This window comes from Hevea brasiliensis, chromosome 14 (assembly GCF_030052815.1).
Source record: "Hevea brasiliensis isolate MT/VB/25A 57/8 chromosome 14, ASM3005281v1, whole genome shotgun sequence".
Taxonomy (NCBI): Eukaryota; Viridiplantae; Streptophyta; class Magnoliopsida; order Malpighiales; family Euphorbiaceae; genus Hevea; species Hevea brasiliensis.
In genome coordinates, this window is record NC_079506.1 from 45,776,712 (window position 1) to 45,800,880 (window position 24,169).

Below are 24,169 nucleotides of genomic sequence, written 5' to 3' on the forward strand. Positions count from 1 at the left end.
CTAGCTTCCTTCCTCATTGATTTCGATTAGTGGGGTCGTGATTGCTTTGTCGTGGTGTACAACGCGGCATTGATCGAAAATTTGTGTCATGGCTTAAGTTGTGAATGAATTGGCAACACTGTGTTCTTAAATTATTCGACTAAATTGTGCTATTATGAGATTTGATAATTTGTGAAATGGAGTTTAAATTCTTATTGACATTCACTGTCTTTTGAATTTAACTATGTTTTGATTACTGAGATTTAATGTGATATTGTGTTAAATTCCTTATGACATTCATTGTCTTGAATTTAACTATGGTTTTATGTATCCATCATTTATATGATTTATGAATTGTGATTTAAAGTTGTATTTGGTTAATGTTGTGCACCACTGAGACATTGTCTCAGCGATAGCTTTTCATTGCTGTCGCAGGTAGATAGACGGACAGGGCAGCAGACTAGGCTGCTAGTACATCTAGCGAGAGATTATCGGGTATAACGAGTATACCACATTTTGCATTTTGTACTGTAATGTATGACCACTGTATGTACATATTGTTCTTGGTTTTGAGCAGTTGTAAATTAAAATTGTACATTGAAGTTGTAAAATAAATTATGAGTTATTTTGACTTGTAAAATTTGTACTGTATTTCTTTTATCTCAGTCTTTGAAAAATTATTGTGGATTCGAGTTGAAAAACTTATTGTGTTGAATTATGTTGGAGTTTGAGATTGAGAAAAATATTGAAGTGCTTTTTACAGGTTTTCTGAAGAACTGTTTTATTCAAAATACAGAGGGCACTCCGCCAAAATTTTTACAGAAATTCCTAATAATTCAAATGTGTTATCTCTTTTACTTAAGTTCAAAATTTTTTTTTAACACCTGTAAATAGTGCTCACCATTGTAAAAAGAAGTAAGAAAAGTTTTAAAAATCCCTTGTAGTGTATTTAATGGGTTATCAGTAGACAAAGTTGGTAATTCATTAGGTATACTACGGGATCATGTTATGCCTTACAGAGAGGTAGGGTGTGACATTCAGCCTTCATCAACTTGGGCCTATACACTAAGGAGACTCATAGACTCATGGAATTGAAGACAGGCCTCCAGCTTAACCGAACACAGTCTGGTTCATTTTCATTTTCCATCAGCCTTTTTCCAGAAGACTTAATGGTCTACTTTAGTCACAGAACCACAATTATGAATGGAGGACTTTTGAAGGAACCATTATTGATAAGAGCCACATGGGACCCCTGAGACGCTAATTGGCACACCACTTGTGTGAAATCAATAATTACAAACCAGCCTTGGATGCTTCAGTCACATGCACTTCTCCAGGCAACAGCCCTACTGACTGGTCCAATCTTGTCTTTCAAGACTGGCACACCATTTGTGTGAAATCAATAATTACAAACCAGCCTTGGATGCTTCAATCACATGTACTTCCTTAGGTAATAGCCACACTGATTGGTCCAATCCTGTCTTTCAAGACTCACAAGACTCAATGGATGTTGAAGCACGTGAAGCTATAGCAAATGCTGTCCCCTCCTCATTTGAAGAAAAAGAAACCTGGTATCATGGCTTTTATGGTGATGTTGACTCTGACAGCTCGGATTACAGGAACTATAATCTGTCTAGATTTCCATTAAGCTATATATGCTCGTGAACTTTATCATTGTTGGCTTGTACTTACTTTAAGTGTGAAACAGGGGGAATTACGTTTCTGAGGACATTTCTTGCACTTTGGAATTGAAACAAGCGGTTCCTGGCATAGGCTTGGAGTTCTACAAGGGACATGGAAGGTGAGCTTCTAGGTGGAAAGCTATCTGGAGGAGGAACAAGGGAGCTAGGTGTGTTTGATGAGCTAGCCATGAAAATGAGTGGCAGAGTAGAAATGGAGCTAATAAGGTGGACTGGGCTTGGTCTTGAGTCTTGAAAGACAGGATTGGACTAGTCAGTGGGGTTGTTGCCTAGGGAACTGCTTGTGACTGAAGCATCCAAGGCTGGTTTGTAATTATTGATTTCACACAAGTGGTGTGCCAGTTGGCATCTCAGGGGTCCCATGTGGTCCTTATAAATAATGGTTCCTTTAGGTAAATCTGAACTAATGATTTTGGTCCATACTGTGTAATTGGGAAAAAACCGTATTCCAATGGGCCGTCTTGAAATCATGCTGGTTTTGAAGACTTTGTCGTCTGCAGCTTTGAAATACTCTGAGTGGGGAAGCCATTCTTCTAGAGGTAAAATGGATGGGTTCATCATGCTTTTGTAGGCACCAGTGTCAAGGAAGCCAACAACTGAGATGGGCCGAGAATATTTTTCTGGGAGGATGGTCAATGAAACCAAAGGAATAGGAATGGTTTCTTGTCGTATTTGGGCTTGTTGGGCTAAATGGAGGCCAAAGTATGGGCTTTCATCAGAACTTGAGTCTGAGGCCCATTGGAATACAATATTTTCCCAATTACACAGTATGGACCAAAATCATTGGTTTAGATTTACCTGATAAAGATATTCTTATTAGGTTAGATATATACCAGAAGGCTAAAAAATGGACCGAACTGTATTCTATTAGGCTGGAGGCCTGTCTTCAATTCCATGAGAGTATATGAGTCTCCTTAGTGTATAGGCCCAAGTTAATGAAGGCCGAAACCATTCTAGAAATCTTGAGATTAGTGTCCTAGAAGTGCGGTTTTGGAGACAATAATAAAGACCCAAGGTGGGAAATTCAAGGACTATAGAGTACAGGGTGGTCAGGCACCAAAGAAACCAAAGTTCTAGAATCCAGCTTTTAAATCAAACTTGGAAAAGATGTGGGCTTTGTGAAGTTGGGTAAAAAGGACATCAGTTTTGGTTAATGAAAATTTGTTGTCTTGAAGATGAGTTAGTTGATTCTGGGTGAAAATGTCGTGGCTGAGATGTAGGAGAAATTAGTTTGGACAGGACAGGAAAGGAGAGGGGAAGTATGTAGATGGTGGTGGTTCTGTATATATAGGTGGAAAAGGAGAGTAAGCCGGGGTAGGAGTGGCTATGAATGGATTTTGGTTTTTGCAAAAGCAAATGGACTGTAGGTTGTTGGTTGTTGATGTTCTGATGGTCGATGCATATAAGCTTTTATAGAATTTTTTGTGATGCTTTTTTTTCTTCGTCTTGCATTCACAATTCATGTCTTTACACTTGATTGACAGGTGAGATTTCTAGTGGCACATCATCCAAAGTAAACCAGGGCCTTACAGCAGGTCTGGAAGATTGCTGTGAATGACAATTCTTCTACGTCATCATTTGGAACTTCAATATGAGGGGTACTAGCAGTAGGTTCTGCTGGTGGAGGAGGTCCTGTGGCACTAGTAGTACCTGTTTCAGAGGTAGTGGGGGCAGAACAAGTAACCTCCTCCATGATGGCTACCCTCCACCACCAGATCATATACAGACTGCAAGATCATGCAATTGATCTCGCTCAGGCCTCAGTCTCTTCAGATGCCTTGCTCATCCTTGCAGATACTGAGCAAACTCTCACAATAGTCTAGATTCTACGGCAGATTCTCAAATCAGAAAAGACGATTCTGTAAGTTGAATAGGTTGAGAAGTAGTGTGGATCTTCTCATAGTTTGTGAGCCAGGCTTTTGGAAAAAGCTGTCCCAATTCTAATATGGGAATCTGTCGTGGAATCTCCAGTGAAGTGTCCACCTTCTCTTATGAAACAGACTTTCCACCTCTTTCCCAACAGACAGACAAAAACTCTGGTGTCTCCCTTAGACCCTTTGTTCAACCTACTAAGGTCACTCCTGAAGGACACCCCAGTCCTTTCCTAGCATACTCCTGCTTTATCAACCTAGCTACCTATTGTACCAGCCGAACAATCATCTTCTGATGATTTTGATGCGTATGATTCTTCTTATTCTGATGAAATAAGACAATTGACAGACCTCACTGGTTTGCTTATAGCAGATCCTAATAGGTATTACTGGTGCCACAGGATCTCCTTCACCAGTAGAACCTAAGTTAATTTTAATCAATAAAAAATTTAAAATTCTAATTAAGAATAAATATAAAATATAATTTGTATTATAAATATATATGTTATAAATAAAAAAAAGTATTTATCTATTATATATAATAAAAATAAAATATATTTTCTTATTAAATATAAAGTTTGAAAAAATAAATTATTTCATTAAATAAATAAAATTGTTAAAATTATATTATAATTTATCATTAAGTTTTCAATTTCAATTTAATAATTTGATTATAAGTATAATAAATTGAAAATGTTGAATTATAATAAAAAATTTTAAAAAATTATTTATAATCATAAATTTATGCAAATATTTATACCTTTTCATCTATTATATATATATATATATATATATATATATATATATATATATATATATATATATATATATGATTTGTATTTTATTAAATTTTTTTTTGTTATAGCATGATTATTGTAAAGATTGGAAAAAGATATATTAATTATATTATAAAGCTTAAAAATTTAAAAATAGAACAATTGAAATTTCCATCTCCTTTCTCTGTTTTCTTATGCCTAAAATCTACTTATATGATGTTCAGGAGTAAGATACACGTTGTAATTTGGAGTGTTACGGCTTCATTTGTTTGAGGAAAGAGTTTGTTTCGAAAATATTTCTCAAAAAATTTAACACAAAAAATGTTGTATAACGATATTTGCGGCTAAGAATTTTCTGCTAAGAATAAATATTTTATGTCTTCTAATTTCCAGGATATTAGAAGTTTGATTTTCAATATAATTTTTAATTTCTAATATGAGTCCTAATTACATGAAATATAAATTCTCTTTAATGTTATGCAAAATTTTACTGGTACACGGATTGTTAACAAGTAATACAGTGATAAATAGAGCATTGTTCTCACGAAAATCGTGTTGAGTATCAAATTATATCAACTTTAATTATCTAGATGATTGGATTCGAATTAAGATTAAATTTAAAGAACAATTGTCAAACTTAATTTATCAACTAATAAGAATTAAAAAAATCAACAACTAATAGATAAAAGATTATAGGAATAAGGTTTCACTGCATCAACTCACTATGATGTAAGACTTAACTCAATCATGGATGATATTACTTTGAAGGTAAATTATCCTAAAATATCTATACGTGCTAGAATTAAAATCATAACTATTTTCATTATATCAAATTAACTGAAACTCATTAGGCTCTCTGATATTCAGTTAACCCTTGAATTTTACGCCTATCTCTAGCTCATATATTCCGAAGTTCAATTACTAGAGTTCCAAAGTCAAATTTTATCTTTTGATCCTTAGTTAAATATCTACAATCATGCAATCATGAGATCCAAACATAGTGCAAGAATCAGGCATACTAGAATTGAATCAAAAGCAAATATCAATCAATTGATTAATTAAAATTAAATTAAAACCATAATTGGAGTTAAAGAGCTACATTCCTAATACTAGAATGGAAAAAAACTAATTACTCATGGTTGAAATTAACAACCAAGCTTATAAAATGAAAGAAACAAGAAAGGAAATAGAATTAAAGAACTCATAAGAGATTTGCAATCTTGATCTTGTGGAACTTCACCTTGAACCTCCTCTTGTGCAGAAAAAATGAATCTTCTCAAGTTTGATCTCCCATGTGAATCTCTTAGAAGAAAGTTCTATATCTAATGTGATTAAGGTTTTATATATAGGTTTATCATATGAAAACCCTAATTTTAGAATTCTAAGGGGCTAAGAAACCCCAAAACGGGAAGCAAATGTAAGAAGTCAATCTTTATTTTTTGTTTTCAAAGCGTTAAACAACCCATGTAACTCCTTTAATTCACAAGGTCTGCCCTGTGTAGCTTTTTTCTCTCTTAAATGTGAATATTTTTTTGCACAGACAGTTACATCACCATGGAAAAATTACACTATCATGACATATGTAATTTTAAAGCTTCAAAAATTAGCATTATATAGGCCATGTGAAGAAAGTTCTATATCTAATGTGATTAAGGTTCTATATATATGTTTATCATATGAAAACCCTAATTTTAGAATTCAAAGGGGCTAAGGAAACCCCAAAACGGGAAGTAAATGTGAGAAGTCGCTCTTTATTTTCTGTTTTTCAAAGCGTTACACAGCTCATGTAACTCCTCTAATTCACAGAGTTTACCTTGTGCAGTTTCTGCCTCTCTTAAATGTGAATATTTTTTTGTACAGACAGTTACATCACCATGGAAAAATTACACTACCTTGACACAAGTAATTTTAAACCTTCAGAAATTAGCATTACATATGCCATATAATTTATTACATCCGGTGTGATTCTAAAAGAACTCCAAAACTTAAAATTGAAACTTTATCTCATTTCCAATCATGCTCATAGTTTCCTGAAATATTGAACCTTACCTAAGGAAATCCAAAACGTAAAGAATTATACTGAATTAAATAAAACATAATAAATAACTAAAAACACGTAAAAATTGAATAAAAAGGTAACTAAACATCTATAAAATGCATGAATATAATAACTTAAATACCTAATGTTATTACATCATCTAATAAGAATTGTATGGTCATGATATGGGCCATGCACATGTAACAAATAAAGCCTATCATTGTGCTTCTGCCAACAATTTACAATGATAAAAAATTAATTACACTATTATAAAATAAATAACTACTATATATTAAAAATTTAAAAAAAATAAAATAAAATTTTAAATATATTTTATAATTTTTTAATTATAAAAGATATGAATAATTTTTTAAATTAAATAACTTTTTTTTTATTAATAATAAGTGAACATATTCTTTATATTTTTTTTATAAAAATTAAAATTTTATAGAAAAAAATATAAAACTATTTTCTACCAATAAACACACCTTTTTAACTGTCTATCATTTTTATGAAATTTACTTGTAAAATTATATGCTGCAGGAGAAAGAAGAAAATAGCTAAGTCATTCATATTACCACGTCTGTAAGATTCGACCAACAATAGTAATACAAGTAAAGATCTCAATTTGTGATGGTTATTAAGATTGGTGATTAGGCCTGCTTTGTGATGGTTATTTACTCATTTTAAATGATTAATAATGAAATCAAACGCCTAACTACCCTCTTCTCTTGTGAATCCACTAAACTATACTCCATTATAAATTATAAAGACATGAGAATTTCCTCCATCCATTCATTGGATTTGATGTGATACATGCATGCATTGGCACATGAGTGGAAGAATCACATTGATGTCAACATTAAGCAATGATGAGATGCACATGATTGGTTGGGCCACAGTTCCCTTGCCTTCAACTATCTCAAATTATTGTGATTCCTCATTTCCCTCCATAAGCTTTCAAGATGTTAGAAATTATTCAGGACAAGTGTTCCTCCTAATTTTTTAAAAGTTGTTTACTCATAATTATCTATTATTTAGAAAAAAAATAAAGAGTATTAATTTTCTTTTTAATTTTACTTTTATTTCTATTAAATATAATAAATATTTAAACAATTTTTAAAATTCATCTTATTATCTTTCTCTTAATTAAGTGGATAAATAGTAATTTAATTAAATTAAAAAATATTATATTATAATTTAAATAATTTAATTGTTTAATTAATTACTGTATAATAAAATATTATATGATAGATAAAAGTAGATGGATAAAATATTATATTATAGTGTTTAATTTTTTTTTTTTAATAAGAAATTGAAAGAATGAAAATTTAAATTAAGCATCGGTCATGCCTTTAGGTATTGAATTAGACTAGGCTAGAGATTATAGTATTTGAATGGCAGCATATATTATAGCGTTTAAATATATAATAAAGAATTATTGACTTGTTATGGGAGAGGAGAAACAAAAAGTGGATGTAAAATGTAAGGAATTCCACTGCTGTTGAAGCATTATATTCCGAAGGAAAAATGACAAAAGAGAGATTATTAATTACGTGTAAAGTTGACTTTGCATCTTCTTGGTTTTGGCATTACCTTTGCGGTTGAAAATCCTCATAGACCACTTTTGTCCCAAGTGATGAACATGTTTCTTCCTTATGACTAACAAACGAATGCGCTTCTTTCTAAACACAAATGGAGATGCAATAATCATTTTTGCTATTGTTATCAAGTTCAAACAGTTATATATATATATATATATATATATATATATATATAAATATATATATATATAAAATTACATTCAAATGATACGAGAAGAAAAGAATTATTATAAAAATAAATTAGTTATAATTAGAGCTTTATAATTAACAATGTTTGAGATGATGAGGTCATAGATGTGGTACAGAGCTCCGTTTTGTTTTGTTTTGTTTTTTTTTTTTTTGTTTTTTTTTTAATAACTTTGACTTAAGCATAATTATTAAATCTGGATTAAATCAGTAAATCGACTCTTAGATTTTTTTTTAATATTGGTATAAAGAATTAAACTTAAAACCTCATGAAAATTTTTAAAAATAAAATTGATTGAGCTACCTTGATAGTTATATATATATTTTTTTTATTTTAAAATATTTATTTTTTAACATAAATTTAATATTTTATAAATATTAAAAAGAGAATTATACATTTATATAAATTTTTAATGCATATTACTAAAATATTTTTATATAAAATTTAAAAATATTATTAAAATTTTTTAAATATAACTTAATAAATGTTAAAGTTTCATTTAAATTATTAAAATTTAATTAATTATATTTATTTATTTATTTATTTTAATGGTTGTTATATTTAATTAATTTTTAATTAAGTTATCTGTAACACCCCAAAATTTTATTATTTATGAGTATTTTTGGTATTTTAATTTTATTTGAATTTTTGGAATTTTTCTGAGATTTTTCGGATTTTAAAAATCGGGTTCGATTTTCCGAAAATATAAACTTTGATGATTTTTAAAAATTAATTTAAAGACCACGTGGCAAAACTAAAAATATATTTGGAGTCTACGTATTTTTCTGAGTTTTATGGAATTTTTTTCGGAATTTTTGGACCTCGTTTTCGGTCCCGAGGCAGAGTAAAAATTCAAAATTTTGTATTTCGAATCGAACCGGCCGAATCGAACCGGACCGGATCGGACCGGTCGAATCGGACCGGCCCTTTTCCTTCTTCCTTTTTCTTCTCCCGCGCGCGATGGCTCTCCCCTCTTCTCTCTCTCGTTTCTCTCTCCTCCCCTCCCCTGCCGCCGGCCAGCCGCCTCCCCTGCGTCCTCCCCTCGCCGGCGCCGCCTCGGTATCCCGGCCAGTCGTACTTGAGCAGCCGGAAGCGCGCGATCTCCTTCCTCGCGGCGTTTTGGCTTTCCCGGCCAAATCCGGCCGATCCGGCCACCGATTGGACCGGGTCTTGTGTCCAAAATCATCTACTCGGCGAGAGCTTTCCATAGACACCAAGAACGCCGAAATCCATCGAGCGGATTGTCCGATTTTTGCTCGGGAAGATTTTAGCCCATTTCGACTTTTGGGCTAAATTTCTCGAAAACCGTGAATCCCACGAGGAAACCGAGGCCACCAGCACGCTCCATTCGTCGAGAGCTTCGCAACGACATAAATTTCGAATTTTTCCGACACCGTTTTTCGGTGGGTCCCACGGAACTTCGCAGTGTATTTTCGACCATTAAATGAGCTTAGAAAATTCTGAAAAATTTATGTACTAACCCCCGTGTTATGGGCTTCGTGTAGGTATCCTCGATTCGCGGAAATTCGGCGATTGACCGATGCGCAAAATTCGGGCGAACGGACAGTTCTGGAAAAGTCTCGAATTGGACCGAGGTTTTGGCTAGCCCCATTGTCGACGTCGAGCGCGTTCCCGAAGTCGGAATCGGCAAAGGTAAACCCGAACCTTGCTTTTTCGTAATTTTCTAGTGCTTAAATAGGATTAAAAATCCATAAAATATTCGTGGTAGCTTAGAAAATTACGATTCTTTTTGCAATAGCTTAGTAATATCGCTAAGGACCGCGGGGCAAAGTTTTATAATTTTTAGAGTTTGTTTGGGCAGTTTTTGTAAAAATGATCAATAATAAGGACTAAATTGAAATTTTGCGTATTGTGATGGATGATTGATTTGATGGGCCCAGGAGGGGCTGTGTGATATGATTGAACTGTTGATATATGGATTGTGAATATAGAAGTGCGTTTTTTTGCCCTTTTGCAGGTTGGGTAGGTCCTAGGTATAGGGGAGACTCTGCCGTATTTTCGGCATGACTTAGAACGTACTTGATTTTTTTTCTTTGTTTGTATTGAGTCAAGTTTATTAAATAGATGTAATGTAATTGTCAGGTGAGCCGGGACAGCCTTCTTCCTCCGCCCAGCCGCCACAGTAATTTGTCGTCAAGTTTGTGAGTAAAATATTAATTTTAATTATAATTTCGATATTATTATATGTTCAGCATGCCCATGCATCACTTATATGCATATATTTATGTAGTTAAACTCTAGGCACGAATCATGTTGCATTCATAACTGTTAATGTGCCATGAGTGTTGTTGTGGTAATTTGGAGCAGTGTGCGTGCGTTGGCGTGCGTGTGATGTGGTGTGGACTATGGATAGGACGGGGTAGTCACGGCTTGAGTTCTTCGCTGGGACCCGTTCCTTCGAGGGGTAGTCACGGCTTGAGTTCTTCGCTGGGACCCTCGATTTGGTTTATTAAGCGAAAGTCCGGCTTGAGTTCTTCGCTGGCACCAGGTTGGATTTAAGAGAGCTGTATAGGGGATCAGCTCCCAATATATTATGATTGATGCTACAGGGTGTGTGAGTGCTCCAAATTACCTTTTTGATGCTATGATGTGAATTTATTGCTGATGTTGCATTTCACTCTACAGGGTGCATTAGTTTTAGATAGTTATAGAGATTATGGTTAAAATTGATATTTTACTCTCTGAGTCGAACGCTCACTCCTGTTCAATATTTTTTCAGGTTACAGGAGGATTTTATTTTGGTTACCCTGCTTTTCTCCTTCGCAGGTTGTTTATCAATACTTGTGTAATTTTAATTTCTCCTAGAATTTCCGCATGTGTTAGCAGTAATTATTTGAATTTGGTCTGTAATATTATATTCATGTTGGACCTGTAAACTTAATATTTTAAGTCTGTTTTGATGGATTGGATGAGGGAGCTGAGCTCCCATTTATTATTATGTTGATGAGTATGTGGAGGGTGAGCTGAGCTCCCCAATGGATTGTTTATTGTGTTTACAGGTCGGGTGAGTCAAAAACTCCCCGTTGGTAAGTCCATTTTATGGCCGGACTCTATCCGTTTGTTTTCTTGAAATTGGGCCCAAACGGGCCTCAGCATTGGGTAAATGAACAGTTAGGCTTACTACGGGCCTCGGGGGCTTTAGGCTGGCCCAGGTCCTAGTGCCGGTCCGGCCCATAGGTTGGGTCGTGACATTATCTATATTTAATTAATTTTTAATAACCAACTGGCTGAATAACTGATTCATTCACTCAACTTTTTTGTTGGATCAACTTCCAAACCGCTTTTAATAACACTGAACTCAAGTCATACAAACTATCAAATTAACTCTTAATTTTATAGGTCAATTTTAAAATGAATGTTGATTGAAACATAGAGGTAAACAAATAGACTGGGTTAATAGGATTTGAATTATTTAAATATGGATTATTCCAATTGGGGATCATCTCAAATCTCATGTTTTTCAAGCAGATTTGGGTCAAATTATTTTATATCACAGAATAATTTGGATTACCTATTGAATCAATATGGAGGAATCATAAATGAGTTAAATTCAATTCAATTTATAACTTGTACGTTAAATTCTAATGAAAATATTAAGTTTTTTAAAAAATTAATTTTATTTATTTAATTTTTATGTTGAAATTTAAATTAATGGAATTAATTTAAAGAAGCTAGTTTTAAACGGAATTAATTGAATTATTAATTTTACGAGTAATCAATTTCGAATCATTTCACATTTCGAGTAAATTGAAATAAATTATAAATCAATTTAAATCATAAAAATTCAAATCAAATTAACGGTTAATATTAAAATTTCTCACCACTAATTATAGATATAATTGATAAATCAAGAAAAAAAAATTACTCATACTCCAAAATATAGACAAGAATTTTGTGGCACATGCATACCAACAATTAGAATAGGGTTGAAAATGTAGTGGACAGAGTTTTCCTGTTTTAGTTCAAAATGTCCTTTAATGATTCATTTTGACTCATACAAACAAACACCACAAGCAATAATTAATTAGAAATAGGAAGTTGAAACGGCTGCGTCTTGGGGCGGCACCACATCAAAAGAACAAATTTCAGTAATTTAAGAGGAGTGGGTATGGACTGGACTCTTCCTGTGGGCGGCACCCACTGGAATCACATGTACTCTCTAAACTTTAAACAACCACTTTGCCTTTATAGGCTATTTGTTTTTTCCTTTTTTTTTTAATTAAAAATTCTTTTTCACCTTTAAAGAGTCTTTTCTTTGATTCACTCCAACCATTCTCCAAATGATAGTGATGAATGGTCTCTAGTCTCTAGTAGTAGTAGGTATGGTCCTTCGGACACATGTAGGGACAAAAACAGGTAAGAAGGATCTACTCTAATAAGCACACTCTTATAGTTAACATATTGGTTGGTTCAACTTTTTATTTTTCATTATAAAGTAATAATAAAAAAATAAAATTGGTAAATGTGATTTCTTTTTATGATATTAATTTATTGGCTGAAAAAAATCTTTTGATTCATGATATTTATATGAAAAATTATTTGACACTTTCACCAATAATTACATTCTATTTAACATTTGAACTTTATAAAAGTATAATTATTTGATATCGGTTGGTGAATGCGCAGATGTGACTTATACATACTTTTACTTTTTCACTATACTTTTATAAAGTTTAGAGATTTAAAAGTTAAACTTTTATAAGTTTAAAGATTAAATAATTATATTTTTATAAAGTTTAGGCATCAAATAGAATAGCACATTTAGAATAAACGGTGGTAGTTACTTTTTGATACAATTTGCCTAGAAAATTGAGTCAAATGGCTCAGTCAAATAGTTCAATTTGACTCTGTCAATGAGTCATATGGCTTGGTCAAATAGTCAAAGGCTTAGATGATTTAGTAAAACAATCAGTTTAACCCTACATGGCTCAGAAGCTTGGAAGAATGTGCATTCTTTGCTCATTTACTCAAATTGTTCGGATTATTTGGTTTGATCTTTAATCATAACTCGAGTGATCATTTGGATAAGGACCATGCACCTGATAGGGGACATCCTTATCGAGAATCTCGAGATCACCCACTAGAGTAGCACTGAATATCTTGTGATCGGGCAGACATTATGTAAATATCAAAGCAATTTCAGACCTTAGGTATGTTACTTAATTCACTACTGAAATTCTCCTCAACCTCAGATCTCAAAACATATCACTGACTTAAACACATAGTGGCTGAACAAGCACCACCAACCTTACCTTTTTACCTCTTTGCAAGTCCCATGCATCACATAGGCTAGATAAAAGAGTTCATTATAGCATCAAGGACACTATTTAAAGGAGAAAACACCAACTAATATCCTACATTTCTTTGCAATTCCTTTATTTTATCTTTACTTTCGTGAGCCTCTTTATTTCCAGTGTTCTAACTTTGTCTGTTATCTTTTGTGACTAAGGCAATAAATGCATGCAATGCTGCTGGAAAGGCTATTGCCACTGTTAGTAGTATGCCATAGAGCATATCATTTTGTATGTATCTTGTACATATTTTATTAATAAAAAGCAATTTCACTTTTCCGTTTACATAATTTTATTTATGTGTAATAGAAAAGGTCCATTGATATTTTGTTAGAAATTCTATTCTTAAGTTGTTAAGAATATGAGTGACAGTATTTCTAGCACAAAGTATCATAAATTGGTTCACAATCAAGGATATTTACACAGGACATGACTTAACAAAAAAGATTGCAATCATATTTGTTCCCAAGGTATTTATATGAGATATAAATAAAATGGAGTGGTGAGTCTCATGCCACATAACAAACATGATAGGCACTTATACATGATTTCACACTTCACCCGTCTGTAAGGCATAACATGATCCCGTAGAATACCTAATGAACTACCGAACTTCACCTACCGATAACTCATTAAGTATCCTACAAGAGATTTTAAAACAATTTTCTTACATTTTGGAAGTGGTAACCATTTTGGTAGGAATTAAAATAATTTATTCGAAGTTTTAAAACTACTTAAAATTTTTGTCCCATTTTATTTTTCTATAAATTTTATAAAAATTTCGGCAGAGTGTCGTCTGTATTTTGAGAAAAAAGTTTTTCAAATACCTGAGAAAAACACTTCCAATAAATATTTTCACAACTTCCAACCCAAATCAACTCAAAATTCTCAAATCAAACCACTTCAAAATAATTCCATCAACATTGCATTCAAAAAAGCTACGGTTGAATTCATCCCCTTGCATCCCCTTGCAGAAGAGATACTGAATATTCAAATTTTAATTCTTCAGCACATTGTAGTTTTCTAAATACCCTTTCCATTCTTTCTAGCCACTGTTCAGCCTCCAGTGGATCCACAGTACCCTTAAACTCGGTGGTCTCTTCATTAATTTTTCATATTGCTGAGCCGAGGGTTGTGGTTGTGCTATGGGTGCTTGCATCCGAGTTTGAGGTGACACATTTTTCGCCATTTGTTGGAAAAACGCAACCATCTGCTGTGCAAATTGAGTAAGAAATCGTGGCCTTTGGAGTAGGAGCCGAGTGGTCGACCCACTCACGTTACGTAGTCTTTGGGGCTTCCTTGAACCTCACCTCGTGATTGTTCCACGGAATGATCTCCCTCTTTCATTCCGTTTCTCAAAATTTTCTACTTCCTGAGATCAAACACAAGGAGATCGACCTCCGTTAGTGCATATTCATGATATAAATATATCATATGTATCAGTTAAAGACACTTGAGCAGTTGTACTAATCAAAGAAATATTCACGCAATAGTCAAAATTTATTACAAAACCATGCTCTGATACTACTAAAACATGTCACACCTCATCCCTCTGTAAGGCATGACATGATCCCGTATAATACCTAATGAACTACCGAACTTCACATACCGATAACTCATTAAGTATCACAAAAAGGATTTTAAAACAATTTTCTTACATTTTGGAAGTGGTAAGCATTTTGGTAGGAATTAAAATCATTTATTCGGTGTTTTAAAACTACTTAAAATTTTTGTCCCATTTTATTTTTCCACAACTTTTATAAAAATTTCAGCAAAGTGCCGTCTGTATTTTAAGAAAACAGTTCTTCAAATACCTGAGAAAAACACTTCCAATAAATTTTTCCATAACTCCCAACCCAAATCAACTCAAAATTCTCAAATCAAACCACTTCAAAATAATTCCATCAACATTGCATTCAATAAAGCTAATTTACATTCACAAGTTTAATTTACAGATATAAAATTCAAAAATAATATTATTACAATTTATAAATATAACTGCTCAACTTTACATTAATACATATGAACAATATTTATTTACATCAAACTAAATTACTCTGGGTATAAAATAATACCCGTACAAAATCAGCGAAGGCTTTTCCAGTTTAGCAGCTCACTCTGCTGCTTTTTCCTTGCTCCTATCTGTGACAGCAAAATAAGCTATCGCTGAGTATAAAAATACTCAGTGGTGCACAATAAAGATTTGAAATGCAGTACATAAAATATTCATTGAGAAATCACAATTTAAATATTTCACAAATTATCAAAACTCATTATAGCACAATTTTGGTCAAATCATTTAATAAACATAGTGTTGCCAATTCATACACAACTTAAGCCATGACACAAAATTTTCGATCAATGCCGTGTTGTACACCACGACAAAGCGATCTACAACCCCACTAATCGAAATCAATGAGGGAGGTGGCTAGCTAGCTAATGAGTACTCCTCCGATCTACAACCTCAACTGGTAAACTAGAGAGGGAGGAAAATAATCGATCTCACCCCATAAATGGAGGAAGAATAATAAGGCATTGTCACGCTAAGTGTGAATCAAAAATCAATTTCAACATTTTAGTCAAATAATTCATGAGAAATCCAATAAATTTCCAAAGTCATAATTTCATTCACAAGGTGGCAACACAATTCATGATTAACATCAAATTTTCATAAATCATATTAAATCAATTTTTCAATGACAAAAGCCTCAAATAAGGTTTATTGTGCACAAACCTGACGTGAGTCGCCTCTAGGCCTTGACTCAGTCTCTCAGACCTTCCAAGTCTTTTTCAGCTGAAACACAAAATTTATAGTGTCTCAGTATCTTTACTTCATAACAATTCCAATAACTAATTCCAATATGTTTAAACTTATATTCTTGCAAATTTTCATGTTGAGGTTACTATTCATGGTACTATTCAAGTCAAAATATTGACTTTTTTATACTTAAAAGGTATGGGAACTCCAACTATACTCACATACCACATTTTGGTCACTAATTTTGTTGGTTTTAGTTGTTTTCTCAAAACTTAGTTCTTTTAGGCAAAATTGCAAATTTTTAGTTTTGATGTCTTATGTTGCACTATTCTATTGGTCATTTTACTGTTAGAATTTGGCTAAGTTTTCTTCACAGAAATTGTTCCTTATTGTCTTAACTTTATTCTCCTTTTTGAATCACTCCAATTGGAGTTTTTTAGCTCAAGTTATAACCATTTGAATCATGGCTGCTAGATTGGACTTACCCAGATTTTCTGGGCAAATTCTGGTTCTGACAGTTTTAGGTCACCAAATTTTGGTGGCTAAATGACTTAATTAAGGGCATAATTTGGGTTTGTGTTCTCCATGAAAGTTGTAGGTCTATATCTCATCTCTCTACTGGTAAAATTTCAGGTCATTTAGACCTTCCTAGCCCAAGTTATGACACTGTTAATTTGGTCATTTTTGTACCGGTCAGATTACCTAATCCAGATTTGGTCAATTTGTTCATTAGGTTTTGGTCACTTTTTGGGCCTGATTCCTAAATGCAAAATGTGTCATTTTGTGTCTAGTTTCATTCTCAATTGGCCTCACACCAATTGGGCTTGTAAATTTTCAGTTTTGGTCCCTGAAAGGGACCTTGGTCCTACTGCCTGCATACTGCCCACATTCAATCCGAATCTCCTCTCACTTCCAACACTTCCAACATACCTCAATTGGTCACAAATGACCATTTCCCACCTCAAACAAGGTCAACCACACCATTGAACAAATTCTCACATTTTTGTCTTCCAAACCCTAATTCACACAATTTGTTACATTAAACTAATTCAACACATATAAAATATTTCCTCAACTCAATTAAGCTTAGATACAATTTTAATTCCATCAAAACACATGTTTGTTCATAACAAACCCTAGCTGGCCAAAATTACTTCTAATCCTCCAACAATTATTTTCATTTCATTTTAAGCATAATTCTAAGTTAGTTAAGCTACAAACACAATAATTAAACTAAAAATGTCAAGTTTACTTACTAACCTTATGCAGAATTTCTTTCCCTTGCAATCCCTTCCTTTCTTTTTTCTTTCTTCTTCAAGCTCCTCTCCTAGTTGCCAAAATAAGTTTTAATTATGGTGGCTTACTTTTCTATGGTGAAATTTTGTAATATTCAAGCTCAAAAATGAGCTTTAATGGAGTTTATGGAGAGGGAGAGGTGAGAGAGGTGGGTTCACGGCTAGGGATGAAGATGACTCTCTTTTATTTTTTGTTTTTTTTTCTTTCTTTTATGATTTTTATCCTTTATGGAAGACTACAATTTAATTTGAATAAATTTATTAATTATAATAGTTATTGCATCATGCATGAAGTCATGCATGATGTCATTCACCTTTCACCTTTTTCTTTCTTTTTTTTATTTATTTTTCCATTAGTTCTTTAATTTAATTCCCAATTCTGAAATTTTGTTTTCTCCGATTTTATTTGACAGTTAGGCCAGGTGTCAGCTCTCGGGGTCAATTGACCAAATTGCCCCTCGCCGTTTCGATCCGGTTTGCAAATAATTTAATATTTCTTCCGGATCCCTGACCTAATTATTTGACTGGCTTAACAATTCTTTTTCATGATTTTCTCTTTTCCACTATGTTCGCAATAGTCCTAAGGATCGCGGCGTCACATTTTATGGTTCGAAATTCGAGTTTAAATCGACTTCGCAATCCTTCCCGAGAAGGTCACCCATCGTTGTGACTCTCAGCTCGTTTAACTTCTTATGTTATGTTTTTCTTATTTATACTTAACTAATTAATAATTACTAATTATTTGTGTTTAGGGCTTATCTAGTTGTCTTAAGTGTGATTCTGATCCTCTTAATTATTCGGATCGACACCGGTCACCGAAATTGTGAAATATACCAGGCTATGCAAATAGGGGTGTTACAATTCTCCCCCCCTTAAAATAAATTTCGTCTCAAAATTTTATCTGGTATCAGTCTCTAAACAGCTATGGGTGCTGTCTCCTCATGTCCTCCTCTCGTTCCCAAGTAGCTTCTTGGCCCGAATGATGGTTCCACAACACTTTCACTAACGATATCTGCTTGTTCTGTAGCTGTTTAACCTCATAAGTCAGAATCTCTATGGGTTCTTCTTCATATGTGAGGTCTGGATTTACTTTAATTTCTTCCAGTGATAGTACATGAGATGGCTTTGATTGATACCTTCTCAACATAGACACATGGAAGACATTATGTATCTTTTCTAACTCTGGAGGTAGTGCCAAACGATATGCCAAAGGACCCGCTCTCTCCAAAACCTCATATGGCCTAATGAAACGAGGACTCAGTTTTCCCTTTCTGCCGAATCTCATAATTCTCTTCTAAGGAGAAACCTTGAGGAATACTTTCTCACCCACGACATACTCAATATCCCCTCTCTTCAGATCAATATAGGACTTCTGACGGTCTGATGCAGTCTTAAGTCGATATCTAATCACGCATTCTACCCTGGTGTAGCAGTAGACCATCATCTCTAATTGAGAATTCTGGTTTCTTTCCCTGTCGGACTTCTTCCAATAGCCTCTGATACTTCTGATCATTCTGAGCTGCCATTTGGATCTGATCAGTCAACACTAGCTGTACATTCCATGCAACTGCTATCTGCCCCTCATCATTAATCTCTAAGCTGGCATGTAATGATCTCAACTCATGTATCAGAGACAAAGGAGTAACCTGTAGACTTGCCATAGTCTTGCGACTTAAGGCGTCAGCCACCACATTAGCTTTCCCTGGCTGATAGTCTATCAGACAATCATAGTCTTTTATCAACTCTAACCATCTCCTCTGTCTCAAATTCAACTATTTTTAGGTGCCCAAATACTTCAAACTCTTATGATCTGTGTAGATGTAGCATTTCTCCCCATACAAATAGTGTCTCCAGATCTTAAGAGCAAATACTATAGCTGCAAGCTCCAAGTCATGTGTCGGATAGTTTCTCTCATGCGGTTTTAGCTGGCGTGATGCATAAGCAATAACATTCCGGTCTTGCATCAGTACACAACCTAACCCATTGGGAGAAGTGTAACTGTAAACTGTATATTCTTTACCCAGAGTAGGTAAAGTCAGGACTGGAGCCTCAGTCAAACATTTCTTCAATTTATCAAAACTCTGTTGGTATTTATTAGTCCACTGAAATTTCACATCTTTTCGAAGTAATTTGGTTAATGGAGATGCCAACATGGAGAATCCCTTCACAAATCGACGGTAGTATCCAGCTAAAGCCAGAAAACTGTGAATCACTGTGATATTTCTAGGTGGCTTCCAATTAAGGACAACTTCTATCTTGCTAGGATCCAACTTAATTGTTAGTAGTATGCCCTAGAGCATATCATTTAGTATGTATCTTGTACATATTTTTATTAATAAAAAGGCATTTCTACTTTTCCGTTTACATAATATATTTATGTGTTATAGAAAAGGTCCATTGATATTTTGTTAGAAATATTATTCTTAAGTTGTTAAGAATATGAGTGACAATATTTCTTGCACAAAGTATCATAAATAGGTTCACAATCGAGGATACTTCATAATATGGACATGACTTATCTAGAAAGATTGTATTCATGTTTGTTCCCAAGTTATTTATATGAGATATAAATAAGATGGAATGGTGAGTCTCATGCCATATAACAAACATGATAGACACTTATAAATGATAAGTAGGCCGAACCAGTGACACTTATGACAAGCACATGGAGTTTACTCTTGTCAATGTTTTGTCATAAATCATATCATTGCATATAATCTTTAGACCTGAGATAGCACAGTTATCTTGTATATAGGTAGTTTGAGTTTGATACTGCTTTCATACTTGTACTATGTATGGGTATATGGGCATCTGTTGGCTCCTACTAGTTATATATGGAGGTAGGTGTTGATCAAGATGGAATATGTTCCTCTAAGTAAATAGAGATAAAATCCTATGTTCATTTGATTGTTCTTGATGTTTCAAGTTCCTGGCCAGGACAGATAGATTTATTGAAAAGAGTTTCGATGAGAAAAATCTTTTAATCAAGAACTGGAATTAAAAGAGAACATAATATTCATAGCAAAGGAGTTTGACATAAACCCTCACTCCAGCTTGAGTTGGGATTTTGTAACAGAGAGATTCTAGTGCATGGTAACATATGATTATAGGTTCATTTAAGGTAAACCTTATTACTAATTGGGTGGCCATGGCATGCTATGCTAGGTGTTAACCATGGTCTATGAGGTTCATAAAATGATTTAGAGAAATCATTTATGGTAAGAAAGAGTTCTGATGATTTTAAGAGTTGATATCATGTCTCATTGCCAATTAGTGATGAGCCTAGTAAGTCACACACATACACAAGTTATCACCTATTTAAATATGATTTAATTAATTAATTAAAGAGTTTAATTGATTAATTAAATAGGTTTGGTTTGCAATTAAATTGCAAAGTCCCTAGCATGACTTGAAACCAAATCTAGATTATTGGATGTGTAGTATAAATTAAATTTATATTTAAAGTGTTTAAATATGAATTTAATTAATGAGAAATTAATTAATAGAGATTAATTAATTAATTTATATTTGATATAAATTAATTAGAAGAAGAAAATAATTATTTTAGGTTAAGAACTCAAAATGAAGACACAGGGGCATTTTGGTCATTTCACAGTGTGACATGTGGCACCATGAGATGGTGACACATGGGATTACACATAAGCTTGCCAAATGTTTTTTAATCATGTAAGATGATTAAAATCAAGATTAAATATAGGTTTGACACTTGGCACAATGTGATTGGGTCACTTAAACCTAGAGCTAATCAAAGGGTGACATGTGGCAAGGGTTTAATATGTTAACCTAGCTATTTAAGTGTTGTTATGAAAAGAAAAAGCAACCAGCAGCCACTCCTCTCCTTTGTCACGCCACTTTGAGGGTTTTCATCTATTCTTCTTCATCTCTCATCAATTCAAAGAGATTAGCCATCAATCTCTTGAATCAAGAACGCTAGAAATTGTTTCTAGTGTCCTGTTTACATCTCTAATCTCTTAAAAGGCAGAACTTGAATTTCTAATTAATAGAAAAAGCTTTAGAAGCTGTTCAAGGGCTGCCATAGGTGTTCTTGGTGTGGACAAGCTAGAGGGACAACATTTGGTGTCCTAAAGACAAATCTCAAAGGCGCAGACACGCTGCAGTGCATCAAGAGGTTAGTGTAATCATTCTTGATTTAATCTAGGGTTCTAAAATTAATCTGATTAATTTTAAAATCTTAAATGGCAAATACAGATCCAAAAACATATTAAAAGAGTTTTAATATGTTGTTTATCATTGAAATCAAATAGATAAAAAAAAAAAAATAAATCTTGCATGGTGCATGTGACCCTAGGTGAAAATTTTTGAATTCAATGGTAAAATCTTGTGTTTTTCACGCTTCCATTCCTTCAATTGGTATCAGAGCCACTATATTTACCATTTAGATTATTGATTATATATTTAATTGTGTGTTTTGATCATGAGATGATTTATCCATTGCTGGTTGCAATGGAGGTGTGGCGGCATGCTTGAAAAACACCATCAATGGTGCACATGGTTTGGCTTCCATGGGTGGTTCAAGGTTTGGCTTTTAATTATGCAATTGTTGTATGATCTAAGGCCTATTTTTTTGACTAATTAAAGTGTTTAATTAGTAGTTTTAATCACACAATTAAATTATGATTCAAATCAGAATTTTAAAAATTGTTTGAATGTGATTCAAATATGAATTTTAAAAGTTGTTTGAATGTGATTCAAATCTGAATTTTTAAAGTTGTTTGAATCATATTTAAATCTGATTTTTTAAAATTGATTGAATAAAATTCAGATCTGATTTTTTAAAAAATATTTGAATGTGATTCAAATCTGATTTTTCAAAAAATGTTTAAATGTGATTCAAATATGAATTTTTAAAGTTGTTTGAATGTGATTCAAATATGAATTTTTAAATTTGATTGAATGAGATTCAAATATAAATTTTTAAATTTATTTGAATCATATTCAAATCTGGATTTTTAAGTTGAATATGAGATATTCAATTTAATTTAAGTACGTATGTTTTATTTAATTGTTAAATAGTGATATGCATGATGGATGATCATGGACTATAAAAGACCAATGTGATTGGATTTATTTCTTTTATGTTTCTTTGGGATTGTAAATTAATTAATTTATTTTAATTTATTTTGGGCATGTATTATTAAGTTTATAATATTTTTGGGTTGTAATTTCATTTATTTAAGTTCTTGTAAATTCGCCTTGGTATGCCAAGGATTACTATGTAGTATTGGATTGCAAGAAGTTCAAGGAGGTTAAGAGCATTGGTGGGACCAGTGGGAGGAATTCAAGATCAAGTGTTGATTATGTACTCCTTCAGCAACTCTTGTAAAATGAATGAATGAAATGCACCTAGGAATGCCCTGATTCAATTATTGGTGGCTCAGAATTGAATCCCTTAGAAAGTCCATGATCATACCATATTTACTGCTTATCCATGAATGCATGAGATGTATGGGAATGTATGCAATTATATGATATATGCATGCTAAATGGATAATGTGCAAAGTGAGACCTTAATAGTAATTAGGATGGCTATAAAATCTTCCAAACAAATGATTAAGTTGGAAATGCTATAATTAAAGTAATTATAACATAAGCCCTCCATTGGGGCAATTATTTTAAGAAATTTTAAATAGTTGCATGAGATGCAATTAATTTAAGAGATTTTCTTAAGAATAATTGTTAAGCATGAGATGTTGTAAATATGTAAATGGTTTGGTAGCCAATATTGGATGTACCTGAGGACATTAAAATTATTTGCATAATTACTGACTCAATGGGATCAACTTAACTAATGCAAGATAAGTCAATAATGGATGTACCTGAGATTTTGAGCATTAGGGGCTCGGTAAAGGATTGAACCTTACATGAGATGTGATGGGCAAGGAGTTGCTCACTTATAGTTTATTGTAATTCCAATAATGGATGTACCTGAGGATGATCAATAGAATTATAAGAATTCAATCACCCACTAGAAATCCATCCAACTAGGATTTCCGTTTTCTACTTTGGAAGTGTAGGATTCGCTAAGTTAGTGGGAGGACCAATTTGATTAAAAGACCATAATCATATTTGGTTAATTACATGATACATTTACTAATTAATCTGGTTATTTCTGCAATTAATTTTCTGATAATAATGAGCACAGAACAACCACCACCATCCAATATCCTTGCAAGCATACTTGATCGCAATAGGTTGACAGGACCTAATCTGTCTGATTGGCTAAGAAATTTGAAACTTGTCCTGAACCTTGAACATATAGGATATGTTCTAGATTCAAATGTTCCTGGTCCCTTACCTCCAGAGGCCACTCAAGAGGAACATGAAACTTTTGGCAAGTGGAAGGAGCATGATATGAGAGCTAAGTGTTGCATGCTTGCTTCCATGAGTAATGAGTTACAGAAGCAACATGAGAACATGCAGAGTGCGAGTGAGATCCTCCTTCACCTACAAGAGTTGTATGGTGAGCACAGTAGGAATGCTAGGTATGAGATATCTAGACAGCTATTCCGTATGAGGATGTTTGAGAGACAAAATTTTGGGGATCATGTCCACAAGATGATTCGGCTGATTGAGCAGTTGGAACATCTTGACTTCAACATGGATTTCC

At 33.2% G+C, this 24,169-nt stretch overlaps 1 protein-coding gene across 7 annotated transcripts in view; it reads left to right on the plus strand.

Moving 5' to 3' along the window:
* Positions 1–638, plus strand: part of LOC110666879 (uncharacterized) — a 29,594-nt gene extending 28,956 nt beyond the window's left edge. For all 7 annotated transcript variants that reach the window (XM_058134856.1, XM_058134848.1, XM_058134847.1 and 4 more), the window contains one exon: positions 415–638. Coding sequence is in view for 4 of the 7 variants with exons in the window: in XM_058134848.1 (XP_057990831.1) it covers positions 415–480 (66 nt within the window). In the remaining 3 variants the exon portion in view is untranslated. The remainder of the gene's footprint in view (positions 1–414) is intronic.
* The last annotated feature ends 23,531 nt before the right edge of the window (positions 639–24,169 follow it).